The 25,043-nt window shown below is 35.1% G+C and overlaps 1 protein-coding gene across 1 annotated transcript in view; it reads right to left on the reverse strand.

Moving 5' to 3' along the window:
* Positions 1-5,621: 5,621 nt before the first annotated feature.
* Positions 5,622-25,043, reverse strand: part of LOC118624750 (sucrase-isomaltase, intestinal-like) — an 85,657-nt gene continuing 66,235 nt past the window's right edge. Inside the window, exons 13-23 of the mRNA XM_036253229.1 lie at positions 21,650-21,767; positions 19,125-19,293; positions 17,575-17,691; positions 15,557-15,705; positions 14,742-14,826; positions 13,320-13,376; positions 11,416-11,546; positions 9,854-9,942; positions 7,897-7,946; positions 7,550-7,708; positions 5,622-5,684 (exon numbers count right to left, since the gene is read on the reverse strand). Coding sequence (XP_036109122.1) covers positions 5,622-5,684; positions 7,550-7,708; positions 7,897-7,946; positions 9,854-9,942; positions 11,416-11,546; positions 13,320-13,376; positions 14,742-14,826; positions 15,557-15,705; positions 17,575-17,691; positions 19,125-19,293; positions 21,650-21,767 — 1,187 coding nt within the window. The remainder of the gene's footprint in view (positions 5,685-7,549; positions 7,709-7,896; positions 7,947-9,853; positions 9,943-11,415; positions 11,547-13,319; positions 13,377-14,741; positions 14,827-15,556; positions 15,706-17,574; positions 17,692-19,124; positions 19,294-21,649; positions 21,768-25,043) is intronic.

A 25,043-nucleotide genomic window follows, 5' to 3' on the forward strand; every position in this document is an offset into this window, starting at 1 on the left:
CCATGTTAAATATTATGAACTGCAAATTCAGCACTGGTCTTTCTGTAGAATATCCAGAATTTAGTTCATTTTATTTTAGGACCTTCCATTGAAAGATTATTCAATTCCATGCAAAAAAGAAAAGGGTGAGAGATATCTATGACAGTTTATCTTTCTATGAGAGGGACAAGATTTACTCATGTGCAGGTGTGTCCTCCTCCATGAATACTGCTTAGGAGGTCAGTTCACTCAGAACCCCTTCCCCTGAGTACAGTTTTAGGAGACCCCGGCCGCTGGGCTTCTGTAACGGAGAAAGGGCGGGAGAATCTGGAGGGCTTTCTGCTGGGAAGGGGAGAGAGGGCTAGCACGGAAAAGGCCAGGACTGTTCTTGCCTCTTGCTGGGGTTTGAGGGGTTGAAGAGAGTGAAGCGTTCGATAAAGTATAACCCCCAGGTCAGCGGCAAAGTGGGACAGAATGGATTTTTGTTAGAACTCTTGTGAATTAGAAATTGTACTTTGTAATAGTATTTGAAAGAAGAAAGCGTTTTAGAATTTGATTAGAATTGTTAGTGGGTTAGATTTGTAGATTAGTAGGTCAGAACTCAATTTCTAAAATGATATTTGATTTCTATGATTCTAACAACCTTAGGCTGCTTTCAGAGAAGTAGGAAGAAGATCTTTATACTTCTGGTACTCTGGCACCCTGCCCTACAAAGCCTGGCTGCGCGGCTCCAGACCATGGCTCCGACCTGCGGTCCAGCTGCGCTGTGCCCGAGCCCCTCGGAGAGCCACGGCCTGGAAGCTCGGCCCTCAACGGAAGCTGGACCACCCCTGAAGCTCATCCTTTATGTTTCCCGTCTTTCGGAGACGTTTACCCAGGAAGTGTGGTCTATGCCACACTTCTGTGCAATATGCACATTTCAGCTCACATCTATTTGTTCTGTGTTTGAAATCCTTTCCATCTGTATGGCTGGAAGTCACCAACATAGCCGTCTATAAAATGTCTGAGGGTGTAAGATGTGCTAGGGAAATTATTGTGTCCGCCTCGCTCTGAACTCTTTACTGCCAACGTATAAGGAAGAACTGAAAGAGTAAAACTGTAAAGCCCTTGATGATGACAGTCCATTCACAGCTGGGTTTTCTCTTGTACATAATTAACACCTCAAGAAATGATCTATTTTAACACATAGAGAATTCTCTGGGGTGGGGGAAGACAGATGGAATGGGGAAAGCAAATGCAAAAATGTGATGGTACAATGAACACCCCAGCATGCATTTTAAATAATTTACACAAATCTGTTCCAATTTGTGAACCAGAATAAAAATAGGACAATTTGAGAAGTAAAAGTTAAAACTTTGTTGAAAATTATAAGCCTTGATTTACACATCACACTGTTAGAGTTGCCATTATTAAGCTTACCATAAGGACAGCAATCTAAACATGCCCTTGTTCACAGCTGCACAATGGTCTTAATTGGCACTAATTTCCCTCAATTGCAGTATCATTTGTTTTCCTTGGTGTGAAAGAGCAGAGTGCATTTGCTTCCTGTATCAATACACTGATAAAAATAAGCAGAGGGCCTCATTTTGCTTGGAAATAAGAAAAATTGATGCATAATCAATATGTGAAATACATTTGGGGATGTAGCCGGCTTCTGGCTCATCCCATTACATACACTGGGGCCATAAAAGGACCTAAGTAATATTATTTTGATATACTATGCTCTGTTTGAATTCACATTTTCTATGGGCTCAGAATAGGCAGTCATCATCAGAATATATTTGAAAGTGAATTAATCCTATGTTTCCTGTACATGGTTAGGCTGGACAACCGTACTATCTCCACTGAGCTTTGTTTTTGTTGAATGTTGTTTATGTCTAGTAAAAATAAATACATTAGTCTTTTATACTATGTAGACCCGAAAATCCAAAGAAACCATATAGACTGTTATTGGTGGATGTTGCATGAAGGATGTTGTGGCCTAGCTCTAAGTGATCTCTGGTTTTAAAAAGTTTTGGGAGATTGGTTTAAGAAAGTGACAAAGGACAGTTCAAGGAACATTTTTAAGGTGATAATCCACTGATTAGTTTCAATTTGTTTTAAAATCATTGTCTTTGTAAAATCACATTTGTTTGGGAAACTGCAGCATGAAGGAACGCTGATATTCTCAAAGAGCTAAGAATTCAACGGAGTTTCTTGAATGATCCTTAGAGCACAGGCAGCTTGTTCAAGGAGACAGTCATAATGTGACGTTTGATGGGATAGGACACACTGCCATGGAGTGTGTGGTCTGTCTCTCCTGAAAAGAAACATTTGTTGTGTGCCATTCTCCAAAAGTTCCTCTTGAAAATTTCAAACATCTCTGGGTTTCTAGGATAAGTTGGTCCTCAATGGTAAGAAATGTCTGGTGCCTTTTCCCTTGGACATCAAGGATGAGTAGAATTTTTTAAAAACACTCCACTGTCTCTCCTGATCTGCATGAATCCCTGCAAGGGGCTTTGGGAAATTTTATTCTGTTTCAAGGCCTTTTGGACTTGGGGATCTGGACTTGGGACCAGCATCTGGGACTTGTAAAGAGGTTGGCAAGACACTTGGTCTTTGCCACAAGTCACCTACTCTTTCTAGTCGGCCCTGTATGGCTTCTTAAAACAGATGTAAATGTACTAGGCTAGAAGTCTGAGATGACGCCTTTTCTTCATATCCCCAGTAATTAGCACATGATTGTCACACAGGAGGCCTATGACAGACCCCATAAATAAATGACTTCATTTATCTCATACTGACCATACTAGGAGATGCAAACTGTGAGTATCATTAAGTAGATCCACTCCATACATATTACATCTCTGTACTGCTGGGTCAAACATAAATTCAATACTAGAGCAATCTGGATATTGGTAGCAGTTTCATTAGAATAGTGTAAACAGCTGGAAGCCCTTGAAATTAAAAAGATAATTATATTTCCATAATTGTTTTTATACTGTGTACAAGCTGAAGATAACCAGCCACTTTGTTACAAGTGCCATAATGGTGCACAGAAACTTTGGAGGAAGTCATAACAAATGGGGAGCTGAAGTGATGATGACCTGAAGAGATCATTCAACAGTGACTGCAGTGACCCCTGCTGGGAAGTCGATGCCAAATTTCAGACAAATACGTGAACTCTTGTGAAGCTCCATATGTTTTCTTTTTTCACAAACTTTTTTTATTTTAAAGGCATTTTATAAAAAAAGGTTTACATCAAAGTAAGTCTTGACAAAAAAGCCTCAAAGATAGTACAGAGAAACTTCATATACCCTACATCCAGTTTCTCCTATTGTTAGTATCTTATATTACCATGGTCCCTTTGTCAAAATAAATTAGACAATATTAATACATTGCTATAAACTAAACTCAATATTTTATCACATATCATTAGTTTTTCCCTAATGGTCTTTTTCTGTTCTAGGGTCCTATCCAACATCCCTTTACATCTGTCATCATTGTTTTCTTAGGTTCCTCTCAACTGTGATAGTTTTTCAGATTTTTCTTGATATTAATGACGTTGACAGTTTTAAAGAGTACTGGTCTGGTATTTTGTAGAATATCCCTCAACTTGTGTTTGTCTGATGTTTTTCTCACAATTAGACTGGGATTATAGGTTTGGGGGGGGGGGAGATTACTGAAGATGAAATGTCATTTTCAACACCACATATCCAGAGAATATACTATCAACATCACTTATAACTGATGATATTAACCTTGACCATCTGGCTGAGGAAGTGTTTGTCAGGTTTCTTCTCTATATAGTTAATTTTTATACCCACCCCTTTTCTTAATATTCTCTTTGAAAGGAAGTCACTAAGCATAGCCCATAGTTGAGGTTTCCTGATAAATTGTCTGGAATTCTTCTCTCTGAGAGATATGCCCCTTCTCCCCTGTTTTCTTATTTATTCAATCATTTAGTGATTTCAGTATGGATTCACGGATATTTATTTTATACTTAGAATTAAAATCCAATACTATGTTATTAATTTTGTTGCCAAACTGTTCCAGCTTGGCCTTTGGAAACTTTTTCAGTTGGCTCCTGTGTCCCTTTAACATACTCCAATCATGTCACTTTTTTCCAAACTTCCTTATTTTGTTGGCACTACATTATGCTCCAGATTCATCCTATGTTTCCTGTCCCAGCCCTAGAAGCAGCATCTCTCCAGAGATGCCTGATTTCTTTTACTGAAGAATGTTATAGAAAGATAAGATCTGAGTCTCGGTCATGTCCATTGCTCCAGTGTCATTGCCGTATACAACTATCCTGAGCCAGGGAAGGACACATTTGTTGCTCCTAGCTTTTGGATATTATGAATAAAACTGTTATAAAAAATTGCATGCAGGTTTTTATGTGGATAGAAGTTTTCAAATCAGTTGAATTGGGAACATAATTACTGGGTCACATGGTAAGTCTATGTTTAGTTTTATAAGAAACTCTCCTCCAGAGTGGCTCTACCATTTTGCATTCTGAATAAGAATTCTTGGTGCTCGGCATCCTTGCCAGCAGCTGTTATTACCAGTCTGGGGAAGAGTTTAGCCAGTCTAATAAATGTGTTGTGGGTTTTTGTTTGGATTTACTTTCTACTCAGTCTTAAACTCAGAGTACAACCGAACATGGATTTTAGGCATTAGAGAACTATTGCCTACAGTTTATTTTTAAATCAAATAAAAACTCTACATGTACAGCACATTCGTACCCACATTTTCTCCAACTGCCTCATCCCTGCTGTCCCTTACAACTAAGCTCCTCTCAATATTTGTCTATACTCTCTCCTCTTTCACGTTCTCTTGCACCTACTCCAATCCATCTTGTCCCCTTGCCATGTTCATCCACCTTGACCAACGCAATGGTCACTTCTCAATGCCTATGTACTTGACCTGTCCACAGCATATCACCCAAATAATCTACTCATTCCCCTTCATAAAAGTCATGAAAGACTTCCTTTAGTTGGCTTTGAGACCTTAAACTCTCTCTCTTTGTTTCCACCTACCCCAACACCCTAGTTACCAGCGAATAATTAACTTGATAAAGTAAATGATTATGCCAGTGCTTTGAAAAGTTAGGTAAAGAGTTTCTTAAAATACCCGACTCCCATTAGTTAATTTGTGCTCAGAGATTTCTTCAACTCACAAAGCCCCCCAAAATGTATTTTATTTTATTCCTAATGAAAAATTCAGATAATCAAATATATGCTCCCAATTTTTAAAAATCCCACTGAATAGTTAGGGTGTACAATAAGTTATCTTTTGCTAGAAACCCAGTGTCATTGGACTCACAAGCCTCTACTTAACTAGATATATCACAATGGATTTTTCAAAGACTTGCTTTGAAGACCAGAAAACATAATCTTATCAGCTCATCATTTCAACATAGATCAGTCCTCAGAGGGTAGAGGAAGTTTTATCTAGCATTTTGCCCAGCTTTTGTAAAAGACAATGTCAGAGAATTTGAGTAATACACACAGACAACACACAAGATTAACATACTTTAATTGTACTGCTATTCTAATTAAACAGCAATATCTATATTGTTCAAATAACTTTTAGTTGTTCTAAATAACTGCTGTAGATATCTTTTCACTATTGGTGTTTCAGTTGTCATTTAAACATTGTTTTCAATGTTTAAATGAAATGGTCAGCTCCTGGGAAAGGGGTGCAGATATCCATAAAGTGACTTTCTGTAACAATTGAGAGAAGAAATAAATTAGCAAAAATAAATCAATGTAAAGAAATTTAATTACAGTTGAAGAAATTAGAATAAACATATGATGCTATACAGATAATCAAATGTTACCAAGTGTTAAGGGATAACTTAAATATTTACATGTGGTGTAAATATTGTATGTTTTATATGTATTATATCAATACCTAATAAATATTAGAGTAAATTACAGTTATCAAGTAAATCACAGACTCTAACAATATAAGTTTATGGAATCCTCCAATTAAACAGCTTATTTTATTCAAAAGTGATCTATGTATTCTATAGAACTTTATCAAGTTCTTCTGAGATATTATTCTCTTATTCAAGATCAGCCACACACAAATATGAAAATAAAATTTGTGAAACTAATTTCACAACAAAGTTGTTTCTGTTTTTTGACCTATCAATCACTTTTCATTAATCAGGAACTTAGAAAAAAGAGCACAGAGGAAAAAGGAAGGACAGCTCGGGTTTCCTGTTACTTCCTTACTAACTATCACGTCATTCTAAGACACTGTTTCTTCCTCTTTGAAATCTGGATGATAATCTTAGCCATACAGATCTACACCCAGGAGCATGTTCAGAATCAAACAGATTCATGTAGCTAAAAGTCTTCTGTAAATCATAGCACTTTATATAAAGAATTACTATTATGATTAAGATAGCAAACAATTTGCTCAACAAAATTTTCCAGATTGAAAATGCATTCAATTAGGTAAAAGTAACTTTTGAATAGATAATCATTTAAATGACTTTGTCATCAATTATTTCTTAATTTTACAGAAAAAAAAATTCAGTATCTTAAGCTCTGTGTTACTACTCTGTATAAATATTGAACACCATTATGTTTTATTGTGTGATAAAGGTATTAGAAACAATGAAGGCTTCTGAGACTCTGAAATCTATAGATGTCTCCTCCTATTTAGGACTTTGGTGTCTATTCTGCTTCATATTACATTCTTTAGAGGTGGGGATCATGTCTTATATCTATAAGCATGATTTATAGAAAATACACACTTTCAAAGTCTTACTAGGAGCTCAGTAAATAAATGTTTAATTTCCAAATGTAACAGTAGAAGGAAAGAGCTATGAAATGTCAGGAGTTTCAAGATCAAGACTCAGTTCTGTCAATTATTATAGCACATGACCTTGCTAAGTGACTTTACCTCCACTGAACACGGATGCTCAGTGTTATCATCTGTTAAGCTAAAGAACTGAAATACAATCTATCCAAAACCTTTCACTTCCAATTTTCTATAAACTTTTATTCTCATTTATTTTAGCCACTCATTTATCCTTTTTTTATGTTATATTGACCAAGGAACACACCAGTCTTGCATAATATCATTTGTGATATTTAATCCAACAAAGTTTCTAGACCTGATATGGGCATACTTTTATCTAGAAATACAACTCTATGCTAATTGTTCTTCCTTGAGTTTCAGAAATATTACAAGTTGTTATTTTATTTTTATATTTTTTTCTTTATTAATTTTAGAGAGAGAGGAAGGGAGAGGGAGAGAAAGATAGAAACATTGATGAGGGAGCACATCTATTGGCCACCTCCTGCATGTCCCCCCACCTAGGGATTTGGCCCACAATTTGGGCTTGTGCCCTATCTGGGAAATGAACTGGCAATCTCTTGGTGCATGGGTCAATGCTCAACCCCTAAGTTACATAAAGAGAAAAACAGAGAGAAAGGCCGGGCACAAGTTGTTATTTTAGAAATGTGATCGGTGACTTTTATAAGGAAGTAACATTCAGGGAAAATTCAATTATTAGCCCTAGAGATTTAATAAGGAAAATTTGACTTTTAAGTCAATAGTGTTTAAACCTTACCCCAGTGGAATTAAACTGTATTCTGTTGCTTGGGATGGTTTTCCCATTCATAAAAATAACATCTGGCTTTGAAGTGAAACCGAGGATCTGAATAGTGCTATATGCCAGAGCAGTAATTCCATGGTAGCCATTTTTTATCACAGTTGCTTTCAGAGCTCTCTGTTGTTAAGGGGGAGAGAAAAGAATTTTAAACAAATAATGATAATACACAGAAATTTACAACTTAAAGTGGTATGGAGAATTGCTAATGATTGTAAATACTTCTCACTTTTAAAATCCCTTAGAATATATTTTCTTCATAAGAATGAACCATTATGTCACAACAAACACTGAATGTTTAAACTTACATTACTGAATTTGTATTCGACATAGAAGTACTCTTCCCTTTCAATAGAATCTGCAAAATAAGCATTGACGTTAGAAAATAAAGGCCAATTTTATCTTTTATTATTATTTTTATTTAAATTCTGATCAATTAAACTTCCATGTCCACAGTTCTTAGCTAAACCTTGTACTAGGGATTCCCTAAATTACCTAGCTATTACTGAGAAGAAAATAAAATAGTGAATAATCACTGCCTGAAACTTACAGTTTTCATGGTGGTCTTTGGAAAAAGAAAACTAGTTAACCCGGTGTGAAGTAAGCCTCGTCATCTTACCATGCATCCCACTTTTCCCCTCATTTTCCATCCTTACTCTATATGGAAAAACAGAGAGAAAGGAGCTTTGTTTTAGACATCTTTTTAATGCTTTAATTTAGTAAGAAGGGATATAGCACAAAACTTTGCAGACAACCTCCTCCCACATTTCTCTTTATTGTCTATACACACAAACTCACTATCATAGACAGACATATCTATCTTTCTCTCTGCTTCTTGGTTATTTCAATTCCTGCCCTCTAAAATTTAAAAACAATCTTTCAAGTGTTAGTGATTTAATAATCAGTGCTTCCTGAGGTAATTCACTCGGGGGGGGGGGGGAGTGAAAAAGAATGCTGATTGTCATAAAAATACCAGCCTTGGCAGCCTCTGTACTCTCAATTTTCTACCACAGAACCAGCCATATTGTCTATATGTAAGATTACAAGAGTATCTTCTTTTTTACATTCTCTTTTTCTAATTTTTCATATTCCTTATAAAAATGATTCTCCTTCTTCCATGTTTTTCTTGCTTATGAAAAGGGGGGAAGGAAAGAAAGATGGATGCAAAGTCAACTAATATGGTGACAGACAAAACAATCTTAGGAGCAACCTCACAGGCATTACCGCCTCTTTGAAATAGTGCCCATTTCCTTGAAAACCCATTTCTGATTTTTAAAATGTGGCTGCTTTGAATATATTTATCTATGTATGTAGTAAAGACTTATCTTCTTAACAATATTGTTCTAGAGAAAGTATTTTCTGTAGTTTGCTGATCTATGAGATTAGACTGAAGGGGGGGGATGGGGATAGTAGAGACAAATAAATAAATAAAACCAATAATATTGTGCCTTAGCTAGCTAAATCTTATTATTTATTTATTTTTAATGTTTTTATTGATTTTTTAGAGAGAAAGGAAGGAAGAGAGAGATAAAAACATTAATGAGAGATAAACATCAATCGGCTGCCTCCTGCACGCCCCCTACTGGGGATCGAGCCCACAACTTGGGCATGTGCCCCCACCCAGAAAGGAACCGGCAACCTTTTGGTGCACTAGACATGGCTCAACTAACTGAGCCACTGGCTGGGCATAGCCAACTAAATCTTGACCTGTTTTCTCAGTTCAAGCTATACCCCTTTCTTTACTACACATAATTCTTCAAATGATGGTCCATGTCTCCTCACCATAGAATCTCAGCAGTTCTTTCTTCCCCTAGCCTAACATCTACGCCACCAGAGCCAAGTTCTCAACAATTTCTATCGAAAATTGGATTCCTTTAGACTGGAATTTCCAGTCCTTCCTAAGTGAGAATACATTAATGAGAAAATTTTTACTTTAGCATACTAACAAATAAATGTTCTCTCATCTCACATAACCAGAATGTACTTTGTTAGTATGTTCTCGGAAATGATGTGTAAATACGTTGTATTTTGTCAGCACTTTCCGAGAGACAATGGTCTCACCTGTGTTGCTTAACCCAGAGGAGAGGCCAGATATGAGGAAATTTTCAGGTTCCTGGACAGTAATGTTGGGGAAAGTAGAATCTTGCCATGGTGTCCATTGAATCGTACTTACTGTATTGGTCTAGGATTCCAATTTTTTAATTTAAAGGAAAGTCATATTGAAATCCAGAACATTTCAACTACTGTACCTGTTGGTCTACTTACCAATAGAATCACCATCATCCCAGAAAAGGGAGCCAGATGCTTCTCCCTGTTCATCTAGAGCAATTATGAGGTTAAAAGGATTCAGGCGGCTGTAGTGAAAGAGTAAAAATTGTATTTTCAGAGTTAGAAGGATATAACTTCTATCATCTCATGGAATTACCTAAAAAAATGTTCAGTCCTTTCTTAAACATCTTTACCAAATTTCCACTTAGTTTATCCTTGAATACCTCCAGTGATAGGAAGTTTAGAACATCCTTAAGTAACCTATTTCTGCTCTGGACTGTTCGAGCTGGGGGGAAAAAGTCATTGCAATAGCACAGGTCTCTTAAATGTGTTCCACTTAAAAAAAATAAATGTTTCTATAATTAATAAAATGGTAAAATCATAATTATAACATGTTGATCAAAGGTATACCCTCACTCTCTTGACCTGCTGAAGTCCTTGGATCTGGGGACCTGGGAGCTGATTTTAAAGTATGACCAAAGGGATTCCAGGGAAATGAAGCTTGAATAGTATTTCAGAGAGTCTGCTCTGCTGGAAGGTGTATTAACATCTCAGGAACAAGGATGCCAGAATCCATGTGCCTTCTTTTTGTGATTCCACAGTGGAGACAGGACTTGAGGTGATCCTAATCACTTGGTAACCAAAAATTGCATAGAGAAAAGAACTGCACAGTGCAAGTGATGAAACAATCTTACTTTTGGAGAAGTTGAATTATAGTGAGAATACCTTAAGGAAAATATTTTGGTTTTATATACAATATAAATATACTATGGCATTATGTTATTTTCTATTCAAATAAAAAGTTAAGCATGAGACCCTCTCTTCTTTCTTAGCAATGAACAATAACATACTAACTTGAACTCATGAATTTATATTGTAAGTTAGTGCTTAGAAACTACAGATCTAGTATATAGTTCAAGGGGTCCTGAGGGACTTTTCAGTATTTCAAAGTGTCTAGCCAAAACTTCTCTCTAATAATGATGCATATTTTAGCTGATTTTATTTTCAATTAATGTTGACTAGAGATTCTGATTTGCTTTATGAATCTTTTATTTCAAATAAAAATATAAAATCATTATTGCTAAAACATTTTGCTTGTTTGCTAGGCAAATCTTTGATTACATATGTACGGAAGAAGAAAAAAGACTAAGCATAACCTAAATAGACAAAAGCTTTTATATAAAACCTAGGCGAGAATTCATAAATTAGAAATCACTGGCTGTCTTAAAAATAACAATGGGAAGATACTTAGGGTAGGATACTTTAGAATTGAATAAAATGCTCAAGCACATCATCTGTTAATCTTTCTCCTTTTTCTTCTCTTCCTTCTCTTCTTTCTCTCATATACACACATGCACACACTGATTCATACATACACATGTACAAACACACACAGACCAATAATTAACTGCCCCACTGATTGGGCCACTCTCCTGTCACCGGTCTCCTACTTACAAATAGCCCCTCCCCAGATAATACCCCATAAGGAAGTTTGACCACAACAGGAAGGTTGAATCCCTAGCTCAGTGTGAAGTCTCCTGACAGAATGTGCCTATTACCTCTGCACTGTTGTTCTGGCTGGAAACTGTGTTGGCAGAATATATCCTCCACGAATGAAAAGGGGAATTACATGCAGAGGAGCAGGAACTTGGACAGACTTCTTCAGCCAAGAAGGTGGTACTTGCTCCCCCTAGCACAGAATAAGCCAGAGTTAACCACTCCAATTGCAGAACTGGTAACAGGTAACAGGAAGATTTCAGGAGACACAGGAAGTTAAAATCCAAACCTCTGTTTAAATGCAGCAAAGCACCCATGGAATTCACTAATAGAAAAGGTGACTTAAACGTCTATATAAGTGTTAAAAAAAAAACACAAAAAAAAACTTACATAAACACCGATATGCAAAACACATGAAAGCGGCATTCATTACTATATTCTCATTTCAGAAGTTCAATTTTATAACCACCTTTGCTTACTAAAAAGTTAAACAACAAGAATACAAGTTAACTTTGGGTTCTAAAGTGTTAAAATTTGATGTAATACCACTTTTGTGTGAGCATGTTTATTATACTCTTAAAAATCAATTTTATTAAGAATTGAAACTTAATGCAAATAACCAAGAAAATTTATAAAACAAAACAGAATATTGTTTGAAAACCGTTGGTTTAACTGTTTAAGATACTAGAGTAATCTGACCACGAGAATGGAGAATTCTTTTTTTAAAATATGTTTTTATTGATTTTTTTAGAGAGAGAAGAAGGGAGAGAGAGATAGAAACATCAATGTGAGAGAGGTACATCAATCAGCTGCCTCCTGCATGCTCCCGCACTGGGGATTGAGCCTGCAACCCGGGCATGTGGCCTGACCAGGAATCGAAAAGGGACCTCTCCATCTACGGGACGGCGCTCAATCCACTGAGGCACACCGGCTGGGTATGTATCTCCCAGTCACAAATGACTGATAATTTGAAAATAGATTGCATATTCTTTCTTTGAATGTGGAGTTCGTCCTATCTTTATTATCTAAACATATTCCCATAAAAATTTCTTGAAAACGGTCAAATCAGCTAATGCTCATCAAATAATACTAAAAGAATGGGAGGAAAGGACTCAGTTATAGGAGAGATGTCACATTGCTTCCCTCACAATCCCACTGCGTAGACTAGGTATAGCTTATGTACAAAAGATTAGTTAGGTCAATGACATTATTGTTCTTGAGAATTTGAATTATAAAACTTGGAAAAGAGCCTGCCACTTATCACAGAAGCACAAATGATATATTAAAATATAAGTCTGAAATTTTATAAAATATAAGTCCAAAATATAGAGTCCATTAGAAGCTGAGGCCCTTTGGAAGCCAGTTGTTAATAAAACAAAAATGGTCCCATGGAATGCTGAGTCCTGGTAATAGCACATTATAGGCTGAAATTTCATAAATTTGCGATTGAATTCTGAATCTCTCCAGGAAATCCAGTGCTATTAGAGTTGCTGTTCACAGAGTCCTATATGATTTCTTTTGTCATTTCATGTGCATCCCCATAACAAACCCATACTTGAGCAAGCTTGAATGGGTTTCTGTTTCTTGCAAGATAAAGTATCTGATTCATGAATTATAATATCCATTATACGCTGCTACAAGAAAATATCACTTTCGAGTCATTTACTTTTAAGAATTTAAGTGTTTCCATAAAATAAACGTCTACTCTACTTCTAAAAAAATTCATTCTGTCTCTTATCTTAAATATTTGCCCATCTATCTATGGCCTAATTCTACCATTCTGAGAAGAGCAAACAGTTATAAACCAAGGATTTCACACAAAAAAAACAAAAAAAAAAAAAAAACAAAACAAGTCATCTGAATTACACAGTGCAATGCTCTAGAAGTCATATAAAAACAGTGAAAAAAAAAACATATAAATCTCTGAGTTCATAAATTTATATTACTTTTCCTGTAAAATACGTACCGTATAAAAATCAAACCAGGATGCTTCAGGAAAATACACAAACACAGATCTTGCTCCCTTTAAAAACAAATAAAACATTTGACTTTTCCAAATATTTTGTTGAATTAAAATATTCCAGTAAAAATACATTTGGCTCCCTGGATATTGAATCCTATCATATTTACCATTAAAACCAAGTACTAGTGAGCTCATACGTGATTGTGAAGTAGAGCTAGAGAGTCTCCATGAAGCATGCGTGATCTATCAGAAAATATGTTTCATGTCTAGATTATGGCATTTTAATGTACACTGTTGATAATGTTTTCTAAAAAGCCTAATTTGGTTTGCTATCTTTCAAAATATTAAATCTCAGTACAATGTAGATATATTCTATTACTAACCACGCACTTACTACGTGGCATTTTTAGCTCAATGACAATTGTCATATAGTTAACAAAAATGTAAAATATGAAATACTTATTAATTTATTTTAAAACTTTTCTGTGATCTTACTAAGTATATGTTTGTTCTCTTGTATGTTATATATATTATGTGTATGTTTCATATTGATACACATATATGTGTGTGTATATATACATAAATATATATTAGACCTATATTATTATACTTGTATATGTCCGTGTGTGTGTGTGTGTGTGTGTGTGTGTGTTTGGATAGCACTGTGGTGAATTCAAGAACAATCCAAAAACACAGAGAATAGTTGCTTTGAAGAATTCCATAAAGGCCCAATTTCAGTTCTTGTGTAGCTGTGACAAGTTCATTAAAGCTAGTAAAATATGACACAATAAACAGGCAGCCTTGAAAGTAATTTTTCTACCTCTAGGAATTCTAATATTTAGTCCCTGAAGTTTGCTCAGATTTGTTGTCAACGCATCTTTATGACATCCATCCTGCCTATGCCCCTGCATGTGTGGCTCTCACCCCGAATTCTCTCAGATTACAGTCATTTTATCCCTCTCTTTGTGACCAAAGTATGGTAAGACGGCTATCTGGAGGAGAAGGAAACATGATTTAAAACAGAACTTTTTTTCCCCAAAAGGTTAATGAAGCAACTGCTGTTTTCAGAGTAGACATTTTTGCTATTACATTGACATAGGTGGACAGAGTACTTTTTCTTTATTCTTTTTAATATGGCATATATTTGGGGTCAGTATTTTACTTCTGCAAATTATATTGAGGTCAATTTTGAAATCTCTGAATAGCAGAAGCGTATATTTCAGTTTTGTTGAGACTTACTTAACATGACGTATATACACAAAGTAATTAAACATATAAATATATTGTTTTCAAATACAAGAATGAAAATGATGTGAGTAGAACAGGAGAATATGGCGAGCCTACACTGCTTGGAAGTATCAAGCGGCGCCACAGCAAACTGCTGTGAATAAGTTCGCTGTGCTGATGTAAAGCTCTGGTACCTACCTCTTCGAGTGCTGGAGCGATCATTAAAGCTGGCCCCCACAGGAATGCTCTGTCAATCCCATGAGTCTGAGGATCTGATGGAAATCTGGATTTTTAGGGTGAAAAACCATTTAGTAAATCAAATTAATGTCTTGCCTGAAGTCTTACTCAACCACCTCAAATTCACCAAGAAAAACCAAAAAAGATAAAAACAGGGAAAGACGTAGGGACATGCAGTTTTTAGGAATAAAATCTCATCATCAAGTAAAGCCACTGGAATCAGTGGTCTTCCCTGAGCAGAAGACAAATGGTCATTAAACTAAAGTCAAGACAGTGCAAAGCAATCAAATTCTCTTAAGTTTTTGTTGTTCCTTTTTGCATCCTGAACACCCTTGCAGGATTCAGCATTAATCCCATCTCCTTCACTAAAATGTCCATTTTATTTCAAATTGCCCCTGCCTTTCTTTGAACTTTTATAGGTTTTGCCACAGAACTGGGACATAAATAGATAATGTTCTATATTACACTCAGTTTCCTTCTAATCTGTGAGTTGTGATCTGCCCAGTTCTCTGTGACACAGGCCATGCTTCGCTTTCTCTATATTCCACGCTGCTTAGACAGCAAAATGCGACTTTTGCTTTTGTTCAGTGATTGAAAGGGTTTCCTTAACTAAATTCTTCAAACCTGTAAGTGATTTCTAATCATGGTCGATGGGGAAAAACTTATTTGCACATTAATTTATTCCCCAAATAAATCCTTTTGTAGGAGGACCCAGGCGTCTAGGATCTATAGGATAGGAAAATCTAAGACTAGAAAAATTGTTAAATGTGATTTACTCATGCATCAGTCCTCGGACCACTGTATTTCCATTGACATGAGAATGGTAGAAGAGGGTGTATAAGTAAGGCAGCAATAAGTATCTAGTCCTTAATGCAGAACGGGAAATTGCAGCAAACTCTTCTCCAAATACCCCAGGGTCTTGTTCCTATAAAAGAGAAACATTTCAATAGACTCATTACCTGAAATGGGAAATTCTACATGTTACTTCTTTTTTCTTTTTAGGGGTGAGGGAGAAACAGAACATTGAAAAAATATTATTTCTTTCAATTTGAAAGCCTAACACAATAGAAGATTATTGCAGAGTTGTTTCTCAATTACATACATTATATAAAGTTAACATAATATACAGGGGTGGGAGAAAGTATGCTTACAGTTGTGAGCATGAAACACAGAGCTTATTCTTGTTTTATTATATATTCTTATTTTATATATTTTTCCATATGAACTGTAAACTTACATTTGCTTACCCTTGTATGTAGTGTATAGTTTGTATGCCCTGCTAACAGAAAGTTTCAAATCATTTCTTGATGAAAGATCATTACTATGCTTTCTCCTCAAAAGAGAAGACAGGTTCATAGCCACTGACTGAAGATGCTTTTACCTTCAGACTGAAGAGAGACTCTCATATCAGATCATACTGTACAATCTACCTGCCGTCAATACTGGAATGGCAAATTTGGTAGATTATGAGCTACTTAGGAAAGATAACTACATATATCACTATCACAGGTTTGTCTGAAGATACCTATGTTATAAAGGCAAATTTTATTTACAAGTTATTTAAAAAGATGCAGTATGCTCCCTCTTTTAGAATTATCAACAATGCATTTTCAGTTCCAGTCAAGATGGCAGTGTAGATAAGTGCAGTGCTCAAATCCTCCTACAACCACATAAAAATTACAATTAAACTACAGAACAACCATTATTCAGAACCGCCTGAAATCTAGCTGAAGAGAAATCATACAACTGACGATATAATAAAGAAGTCACACCATTGGAAGGAGGGTCTAGGATTCGAACAGGTGAGCTGGTCCCACACCCATGTGTAGTGAATACAAATCTGGAGGAATATCTTGGTTTTGAAGCCCCCCGCCGCCCGTGAGCAAAGGGTCCTAGAAGCAAGGACTTACAACCAACAATACCCTTCCCAGCAAACCTATCTTTTAGAATTGAAGGACAGATAAAGAGTTTACCAGACAAGAAAAAGCTAAAGGAGTTTTCACCACCAAACCAGGATTATGAGAAATGTTAAAGGGACCTCTTTAAAATAGAAGGGGGGTTGTGGTGATAGGTGAAAAGGTAAAGGGATTAAGAAGTACAAGTTGGTTATTGCAGAATAGTAATGGGGATGTTAAGTACAGCACAGGGAATATAGTGAATACTATTGTAATAACCAGGTATGGTGTCAGATGGGTATTAAATTTATCAGGGTAATAACTTGGTGAGGTATATAATGTCTAATCACTGGGTTGTACACCTGAAACTAATATAATATTGTATATGAACTGTAATTGAAAAATATAAAATTATTTAATGTAAAGAAAAAAACAATGCATTTTCAAGGACAATTTTAGAAAAGCGATTTCTCCAACATTTATTTATAGTTATTCTCTCACAGTTTTTTGATAAAATCAGTAAAATTAATATTTTTTATGATTCTATATCTATTTTCTTTTTTTGTTTGTTTGCTTGCTTTTTAAATTCTTGTCCAAGGATATGTTTTCACTTATTTTCAGACAGAGTGGGAGAGAGAGAGAGAAACATCGGTGTGAGAGAGACATATCAACTGGTTGCTTCCTGTATGACCCCGACCAGGGCTGGGGACCCAACTGCAACTTAGACACATGCCCTTGACTGGAATCTAACCCGGGAGTCTTTGGTCCTCGGGCCAATGTTCTAACCACTGAGCCAAATCAGCCAGGGCTCTATATGTATTTCCTAATCCTAGTTCCTAAATACAGGTTACTATTGGATACTGTACAGCAGCTATCATTTCATATTAACTCTCACTCACCTTGTTTCCGATTGCATTATGGTTTCTGGAAAAGGGATAAAATGCCCCAAGTTGCATCCAACGCAGGCAAAGTTCATAAGTTGTCTCTTCATTAAACCCACATATATCAGCTCCAATCTGGGGAAAGAGTTTTATGACTTCAAAATGTATCACTTGCTAATTTTGCCATAAAACCTGCACTAAAACTTTTAGGATACATTGTTTTTAATGTTTAATGTGGAATCTGAAGGTGGAAAAATCCTCTTTGAGAAGAACATTTGAAATAAAATAGTGACCATTCCCTCTTGTCCTCCTTGATTTAAAAAATACTATGGGCTACATGACAGCATAAATCTTTTAGATAATCCAATATGCCTACAAATGCTTTTACGGTACTGGTACTATAAATTTCTTGTCTCAATATGAGAGTTAGAGACTTAGAACATTTAGCTAATCCAAATCCTTAGTGTGTAGCCACTCAGGCTTGAACAAAAGGCCCAGGATTATTGCTCCTGCCTATGCTCTCCTTTTTATCATATTAACTTACAGATACTTTGCTTCCTTATATCTATTGAAGGCCTCTCTCGGTCTTCAAATTGTTTTATTCTGGAACACTTGTTCTCTCAAAAATATCATCTTTAATCCCCAAACTCAATTAATGTTGAAGTTTATAAGCAAGACTATCATGAAAAAGTAAAGCATGGAGTCATAAAATGTTTCACTTGTAATAAAAATGTTAGTTCCCCAAACCATGGAGTTGTAAGCTGCTCTACTACAATTATAAGAATTTCAGTGGAGAAAGACCAGGTCATGCTCCCTTCCTCTCTGAGGCGGCTTATATTATACATTTTGCCTCCAGTTTCTAATCTAGATATAACTTGAGGTTGTATTTCATTTTCAATATTTACTTAGCAATTCTTCTTTGAATGTACCCAATCCATCACTTGAACAACAAATAAAAATCTCACTAAATTTGAGTTTACAACAATTTTATTCGAAGCTTTTCAAAACAGAACAAATATTACTCTATATTTTTCTTGTAAAAAGTCACTGGGATATGGGAAATCTTCTACAATAAAACTTTCGGATTTGTTAACATAGCAGCAAGTTCTTTCATAGCTACATTTTTTATCACTAGGGCTCAGATAAGGAAGTATTTTGCTGTGTATTTGGAATACTTTGCCGATTTAATTTTACTTCCTCCCTCAGTGAACTTTCTGTTCCTCCTTCCAATTTGTCTTTCCCTTCTTTTTCACACATTATCAACAGGTTGTAAAAGAATTGTGAATGGGGTAAATACAGCAGTGAATGACAGGAAATAAACTTCCTCAGTTCTACTGTGACCAAGTGTCTTAGTAACATGAAACAAACATAAATAATTAGGAAATATGTGGTTCTCTTGAACTCTGCATAGGTTGAGGGCAAGTCTACAATGGCTATCTATAATGAAGTGTATGATTTACGTCCTGACAACAACTGGAGTGCATTTCATGTTCATAGAAGTAGTTTGGCACCCCCAAATACTATTGGTTGACATAGGCTTTAATTGAATGTTTAATTTTAAAACTTACATATGGAATTCCGAAGAGATTAAATTCTAGCATTCCAATAATTGACATGTGCATATCTCTCCAGCGTGAAAAGTTATCGCCCAGCCAATGGCCAGTGTATTTCCCGCTCCCAACAAATGTTGAACGACTCAGAACAAATGCTCTCTTTCCTGTAGCATTCTGGGAGGCACTTGAGAGAACATAAAAGAACTTCCTTCAGAGTTTAGTTGGTGCTATGTTTAACATTGTAAAATCTAACCTATAAATAAAAAGTTAACTGAAATAAGTTTTGCAATCAAGCAGATGTAGTTTAAAGTTCATCTAGCTCTTCCATATAAAATACATATAACTTTGAACATGTTACTTACCTGCCATAAAATGGGGCTTAACTTCTCAGGGTAGTTATAATGGTTAAATGAAAAAAAAAAAAGTTATATATGAAAGCACCTCTCATAACCAGGTAGCTCATAAGACGTGCTTGGTAACAGCTCATTTCCTCCCTGTACTTTCTAAGCTGTGTCTAGCAGTTACCGCTTCACCCTGGTTAGACAACTTGAATCACTGTTTTAGCCATTATTTATTTACCTAGAACCCTAGGACTAATCATTTTGTTTCTCCAGGCTAAAGTAATGAGGGGGGGAAATATACATTGTTAGATTAAATGGAATGATAGAGGCTGCAGTAATAAATTCAGTAAACACGTCTTATGCCTGTTCTAGATGAAGCTTGCTATTGCTTCCACTTAAAACTAGTTTTATGCCTTGTGGGAAGTAATTTTCATTAAGTTCGGAATTTGGAAGTCATGTTCATTTCTTATCCCTCAGGTATGAAAAGTGTTCAGAATATAATTTTCAACACTGAGGAGGAATATATGTCTAAATTTACTACTCCTTCTTTCTCTCTCTCCTCCTTCATCTTCTTGCCTAAATTCCTCGATGAATTGGACATAATTAGCCGTTCCTCGGGTAATGTAGGTATGAGTGGTACATTCTGAAATCTAAAGAACTGATTCCTTGCCTTTTCAATAAAAATTTTAAATGGCTTATTAAAATAAGAGTGAAAACTGTGAAGGGGTGAAGGGATAAGCAAAGAAAAAACAACTCACAGACATAAACACTATGGTGATTGACAGAGGAAAAGGGGGTTGGGGAAGGTAAAAGAGGGGATGGGGGATAAATGGTGATGGAAGGAGACTTGACTTGGGGTGGTGAACACGCAATATATTATATAGATGATGTGTTACAGAATTATACACCTGAAACATATAATTTTATTAATAAATGTCATCCCAATAAGTTCAGTAAAATGTTTTAAATATAAGTAAAACTCAAATAGTTAAGCCACTTGATTCTGGTTTTTTTAGTTAGCCACATTAAAAATATATTCAGAATGTTGTCTATAAAGTTTACTGTATGTTTATTAATTTTGTTTTCAGTTCAATTAAGTCCTATATATTTTTCGGTGGTATGTAAGAGACACCCTGGTTAAATGACCCTATGTTATTTTTCAGTTTTGTAATTCTCTATCATGTTCACCAAGCAGATTTAATTAAGTTCCCTGAAATCATAGCTCTAGGAAAACGGCTATATTCCAAAGCATAAAAATGAAATGTATTTGTATATGACCAAAATGATTTGTTCTATTTTGATTCTGGTACCTTAAAACCTAGTATATCTGAGTGTTCACTTTATAAATCAAAAAGGCTGACTGTATGAGTCATATATATTTTGTCAATACTTATGACAAATTGTTAAAGTACTCTAATGAAGCTCATTTGGAATGAACACCTGTTTTAGACAGACAAGGATGCAGTACATGGAAACACAGTGTTCTGTACCTGAGCCCATGAACCTAATTCTATTAATGCAGGCTGGGCGAATCTCCCAGCAGCAATGCACACGGAAAGACAGAAGTCATGGGACACAGACGGGCGTCATAGACCAGGTGGCACTGAAAGGGTGCTTCAAGACCTGGGATTATTCATTCCAGGAGAGAAAGGATTTCTGCCAAGCTTTCAGTGTATCACACTTGGTGTCTTAAATTCATGGCAGCACAAAGCCTGATTTATGCCTCTAATGGTGGGAACTTGACCCATTCATATTTAACCAAGCTTAAATGACTCTATTCAGAAGTGATAAAGTAAGATACAGGCAGTACCAGTGCACATCCCCCTAAAAACTTTGAAGTGTATTAAAAATACCTCCCCAAATTGTCTCTAACATTTTCCTAAAATAAAGATTTTAGCTTCAGTTGTCTTTGGCAAGTATTTATGCCTCCTATAAGGTCATTCTGCTCTGCGTTTGTGCTGTTGCAGCAGGTTGTTAAAAATATTTATAAAATCAATGAGAACATTTAATAAAAATAATAGATCAGCAAGATGAAGGTCGTAGAAGAGGAAGATTACTTACTAGTCCTTGAATAAATTAAGAAACAATAACATGTAACACTAGCTTTAAACATACATTTCTTGTTTCTTAAAGGACATTTTAATAAAAATGTGTACACGCTAAAACAAAACATTTCAAGGAAATTTACAAACTACTCACTAGAAAGTAGATTTTGCTTGTGACCAGCCAAACAAAGAATGTGTATCATAATGATATCCCAGATAAGTCTTGGAATTGGGACATAATGTTTTCTCAGCCAAAAGTCCACCCGTGATATCTAAAAATGAAATAAGATAAATATACATTCTTAACATAATTGAAATATTCTTATTGCATTTTATTTCTTCATTTACATATTGGTCACCCTCACTAGTATATGAGCTTCTTGAAGACATTAAATGTCTTTCAATCAGTAGCAATAGTGTTATAATAACATGACAGAAATTTTTTTTACTTGTATCTTGAATTTAAGAAATACATTTGGCTATTAGTACCAAGACTAAGATGGATTTCTCTCAGAAATACAAAGTTAGTTTAATATTAAAAATTCAACCAATTTGATTTATTATATATTTTACATATTATAATATAATTTATATATTAACAGATTTCAAAAGAAGCATATAATCTTCTCCATAGATGCTTTTAAGTATTCGCTAAAACTGAACTTTACTCATGACAAAAATTTCTCAGTAAAATAGTAATAAAATAAAACATCCCTAACATTGTTAAGGTTATCTACAAAAATACCTATAGCCAAATTCATACATAATTATGAAATATTAAAAACATTTCATTGAGATTAGGAACAAGAACCTGTCTGCCATTACCAATCCTGTTCAGTCCCTACACTAGAGTTCTTATCTGGGGAAATAAAGCAAGGAAAAATAAATCCAAAGTTAAAGGATTAGAATGGAAGAACCAATGCTATGTGTAATTCATATATAATATGAATGTCTACATAGAAAGAAAATTCTAATGAATCAACAGATAAATTATGAGAATTAGTATTATAGTATAACACATTTTCTGGATTTAAAAAATCAATATACAAATTCAACCAATTATATTTTATAAATCAACAACAAATACAAAGTGAAATGATTAAAAAGAGGCACATAGTATCAAAAATACAGAGAACCTAGAGAAATAAGATTAACCAAATAAGTCTAAAACTTCATAAAGATATTCTAAAATTTTATAAAAGCAATTTTAAAAGACAAATAAAGGGAGAAGGGGGAGTACCATACTCATTCCATTGGAAATTTTGTATTACAAAAATGTCAGTTCTTTTCAAATTGATTTATGGATTTAATGTCCAAAAGCCAAAATATTCTTGAAAAAGGCCAAGGTGATAAGCTCTGTTTCCCACATTACTTCAAGGCTCATTATAAATCAGTAGAAATTAAGACAGTGTCAAACTGGTGAAGAGAAAGAAAAATCAATGGAACAGAAATAACAGTCTAAAAGTCACACATAGTAAATACAGATATCTATCATAAAAAAAGTATTACAGATCAGTGAAAGAAAGAATAGTCTTTTAATTAATTTGTGGACAATTCTCCACGTTAAAAAAAAAATGAAGTTATATTGTTACCTCACACTGCTTAAAATCAACTTCAATAGATTAAAGACCCAAAACTATAAAATATTTTAAAAACTATATATGTTTATGACCTCAGTCTCAAAAGTATTTCTTAATTTACAAATTGATAAAGACTACAACTGATAAATTTGACAGTGGTTTAGTTAGAAACTTTTTTTCAACAAAAGATACTAAAAAGAGAGTGAAAAGATAAGCTATAAATTACTAGAGATATTTTTAACATATTCAATTAAAATTAATGGCCCATAAGAAAAATAGAAAAAAACATTGAATAGGTCAGGTAAAACCTAAAAACCAGTGAAGAGGAAGCATGCTTAATCTCATTTATAATCAGAGGTTTGCAAATTAAATACATAATGAACTGACACTTCTCACTCACTAGATTAACAGAAAACTTAAGATGGCTGAACAACTGGTTCTGTTTCCTTAGGAAGCTCTGGTCAGTTCAGTAAAACACCATCTGGTATTTGCTTTTCTTCCTCCCCCGCCTCAGTTCACTTTTGTCCTTACCCTTCCTGCCTTGGGATTGCTTCACCTCCTGCTCTTCCACTGTCCACCAAAAAAAGAACCCCATCATGCCCAGGTAACATTTGCTTCGGCTCAGTTTTCTAGGGTAAAATGGGATGAGACATGCTCTGCCACTTGAAGATAATGGTGTCTGACTGAACTCCCTTTCACTTTTTCATTGCTATGGACAAGATTTTCTTTTTTGCCATTCCCCTCCCCCCCACTTCATTTATCTGAAATTCTGGGTGTAGCTTCATTTTACCATCACCACCTAGAACTCTCTGATTGTATTTCACTTTATGTGTACATGTTGGTCACCTGCACTAGACTCAGCTGCTTAGGGACAACTGTCTTTTGGGTTTGTGTGCTCAGGACCTTGAACAGATAGACTAGATGACGGCTGTCTAGCATCTTATACTGTGCATAACAGAGAGCAAAAGACTGTTCATCGAGAGTATAAAAAATTCTCACACAGCACAACTAAGAAACTGTCTCAAATTTCTACCAAAAACCGAAGAGGAAACATGTTTAAAGTACAGAAAGTTTAGGTTAAACATAAGAAAAAATTGCCAAACTAAATAATAATAACTTTATTCCTGGAGATTTTTCTAAACAGAAAAGACTACAATTATATATAAGAAAACTTGAGCATTGTCATAGCTATGTGGGGGGAAACGAGATACCACTAACATGTCCCACTTGCTGTAAGTTTTGGCCTCTGCACATACACAGAGTGAATACATCTCACCAGTTGGTGGCAGAAGCTTGGACTTTCTGGGAAGGAGATACCAGGAAAGGAAGAGAATCTTCCCTCCAAGTTAACTCAATATGAAACAAGTAAGATAGAGTCAAAATTTAGTTTTTTTAGAGAAAACTGGAAATAACTCTTGTTTCTAAAAACTATTTGCAGGAAGTATTAGGCCATCCTCTTCTGTTTTTTCATTTATTTTAAAAAATAACAGCTTTATTGAGGTATAATTGATATGCACAAAATTGCACATATTTAATGTATAATATTTGATGACTTGAAACTGCCCATGTATCTGCCCATAAAATCATCACCACAATAAAACATATCCATCACCTCCAAAAATTTCCTCATGTCCTTTCTTTTAGGTGATGAGAACACAACATAAGATTACCCTCTTACAAATTTTTTAAGTACACAATACAGTATTTTTAACTACAGGACCTAGCAGATCTCTAGAAGTTATTCATGTTGTAAAACTGATAACAGAGGAGGAAAGGATGTACATGATCAAGAACAGTACTGAGAGCCCTATTGGTACACACTAAAATATATATATATAGAGAGAGATATATATAGATATAGATAGATTTTTTTTTATTTTTTCACTGATTCTAGAGAGAGGAAGAAGGAGGGAGTGAGGGGGAGAAGGAGAGAAAGAGAGAGAGAAATATCAATATGAGAGAGAAACA

This window comes from Molossus molossus, unplaced genomic scaffold (genome assembly GCF_014108415.1).
Source record: "Molossus molossus isolate mMolMol1 unplaced genomic scaffold, mMolMol1.p scaffold_m16_p_10, whole genome shotgun sequence".
NCBI lineage: Eukaryota > Metazoa > Chordata > Mammalia > Chiroptera > Molossidae > Molossus > Molossus molossus.